The 1,171-nt window shown below is 66.9% G+C and overlaps 2 protein-coding genes across 2 annotated transcripts; both read right to left on the bottom strand.

Moving 5' to 3' along the window:
• On the bottom strand, nt 1–536 carry EDI_314450 (uncharacterized protein; the record flags this gene model as incomplete). The annotated part of the gene is made up of 1 exon (XM_001734472.1): nt 1–536. A coding segment is annotated over one exon (536 nt), but the record flags the coding sequence as incomplete, so codon positions are not given.
• A 76-nt stretch (nt 537–612) lies between these two features.
• On the bottom strand, nt 613–1,127 carry EDI_314460 (uncharacterized protein; the record flags this gene model as incomplete). The annotated part of the gene is made up of 2 exons (XM_001734473.1): nt 613–995; nt 1,031–1,127. 2 exons carry the CDS (start codon nt 1,125–1,127, stop codon nt 613–615), a joined length of 480 nt encoding a protein of 159 aa, XP_001734525.1.
• Nucleotides 1,128–1,171: the final 44 nt, after the last annotated feature.

The raw sequence follows: 1,171 nt of genomic DNA on the forward strand, positions 1-1,171 counted from the left end.
GACGCGGCACCGCATTGCTGTTGTTCGACTGGTTGAACGAGATCGACACCGAGTACGCGGTGCCGTCCGGCCCGAACGAGACCCACGGATCGGACGCGCGCTCGTACTTGAGCCCGCCCGGCGCGCATGCGCTGAACGGCTGCGGCGTGCGTGCCCAGGTCGCGCCGCCGTCGAACGTGTAGCCGGCGACGAGCCCGTGGGCGCCGCCGTTCGACCAGCGGTCCTGCTGCCACACGCCGATCATGTTCATCGGGTTTGCAGGGTTGACCGATAGCCACGGCTCGACTTCGGCGTTCACGTAGTTGGTGCCGGGGCCGCCGATGGTGCAGGCGACGAACGGGCTCGGGCCGGACACGACGACGGGATCGGCGTGCGCCGCGGCAGCGGCGGCCATCGCCATCGCGGCGGACAGGCGGGTGACAAGCGAGTGGGACACGATCATGCGTCGCATGGACTGCTCCTCGTTGACGTGCGGGTGCGATGGGGCGGCACGACGCGGCAGCGCGATCCGGCGCGCGGCGTCGTATGCCGCGCATCGGGCCGATACGTGTCGTTCAGGATGCCGCTTCGGTCATCGCAATCCGCGTGCGCTGGACGCCGCCAGCACTTCGGTTAAGACTCCTTTTCATTTTCATTGATTGTCGGGCGTGACTGCGATGTCGGCCGGACGGGAAGCCTTGCCCGGGCAGGCGACGAATGTGTCGAGGTGGATTGCAATGTAGGCGATTCGAATGCCGCCCGGCAGGCAGTTTTTTGTAACAGTGCGTAGCCGGAAAGCGTTGCCGGAAGAGGGCGGCGGACGCGCAAAAAATGCCGTCGAGACGGCATGAAAATCGAATCGAAAATGCGAATCGGAATCGCTTTCGATGGGGCCGTTGAGCGCCGGCGGCGATGCGGGATCGTGCTGCTCAGCGCTCCGCCGGAAACCGCTCCTGCAGCGCATGCAGCCATCGCGCGACGACATCGAGTTCGTCGTCGGAGAACCCGTCGCACAGCTTGCCGTTGAGTTCGCGCAGCAGCACGCGCGCACGCTTGAGCGCGGCGTGGCCTTCATCGGTGAGGTACAACCGCGTCGCGCGGCCATCGTCCGAATCGGCGTGGCGCGCGATCAGGCCGGCTTTCGCCATCCGGTCGGCGAGCCCCGTCATCGCGGACGGCGCAAGCTGCAGCG

The sequence above is a fragment of the Entamoeba dispar genome, genomic scaffold (assembly GCF_000209125.1).
Source record: "Entamoeba dispar SAW760 scf_1105229458311 genomic scaffold, whole genome shotgun sequence".
In the NCBI taxonomy this organism is placed as follows: Eukaryota; Evosea; order Mastigamoebida; family Endamoebidae; genus Entamoeba; species Entamoeba dispar.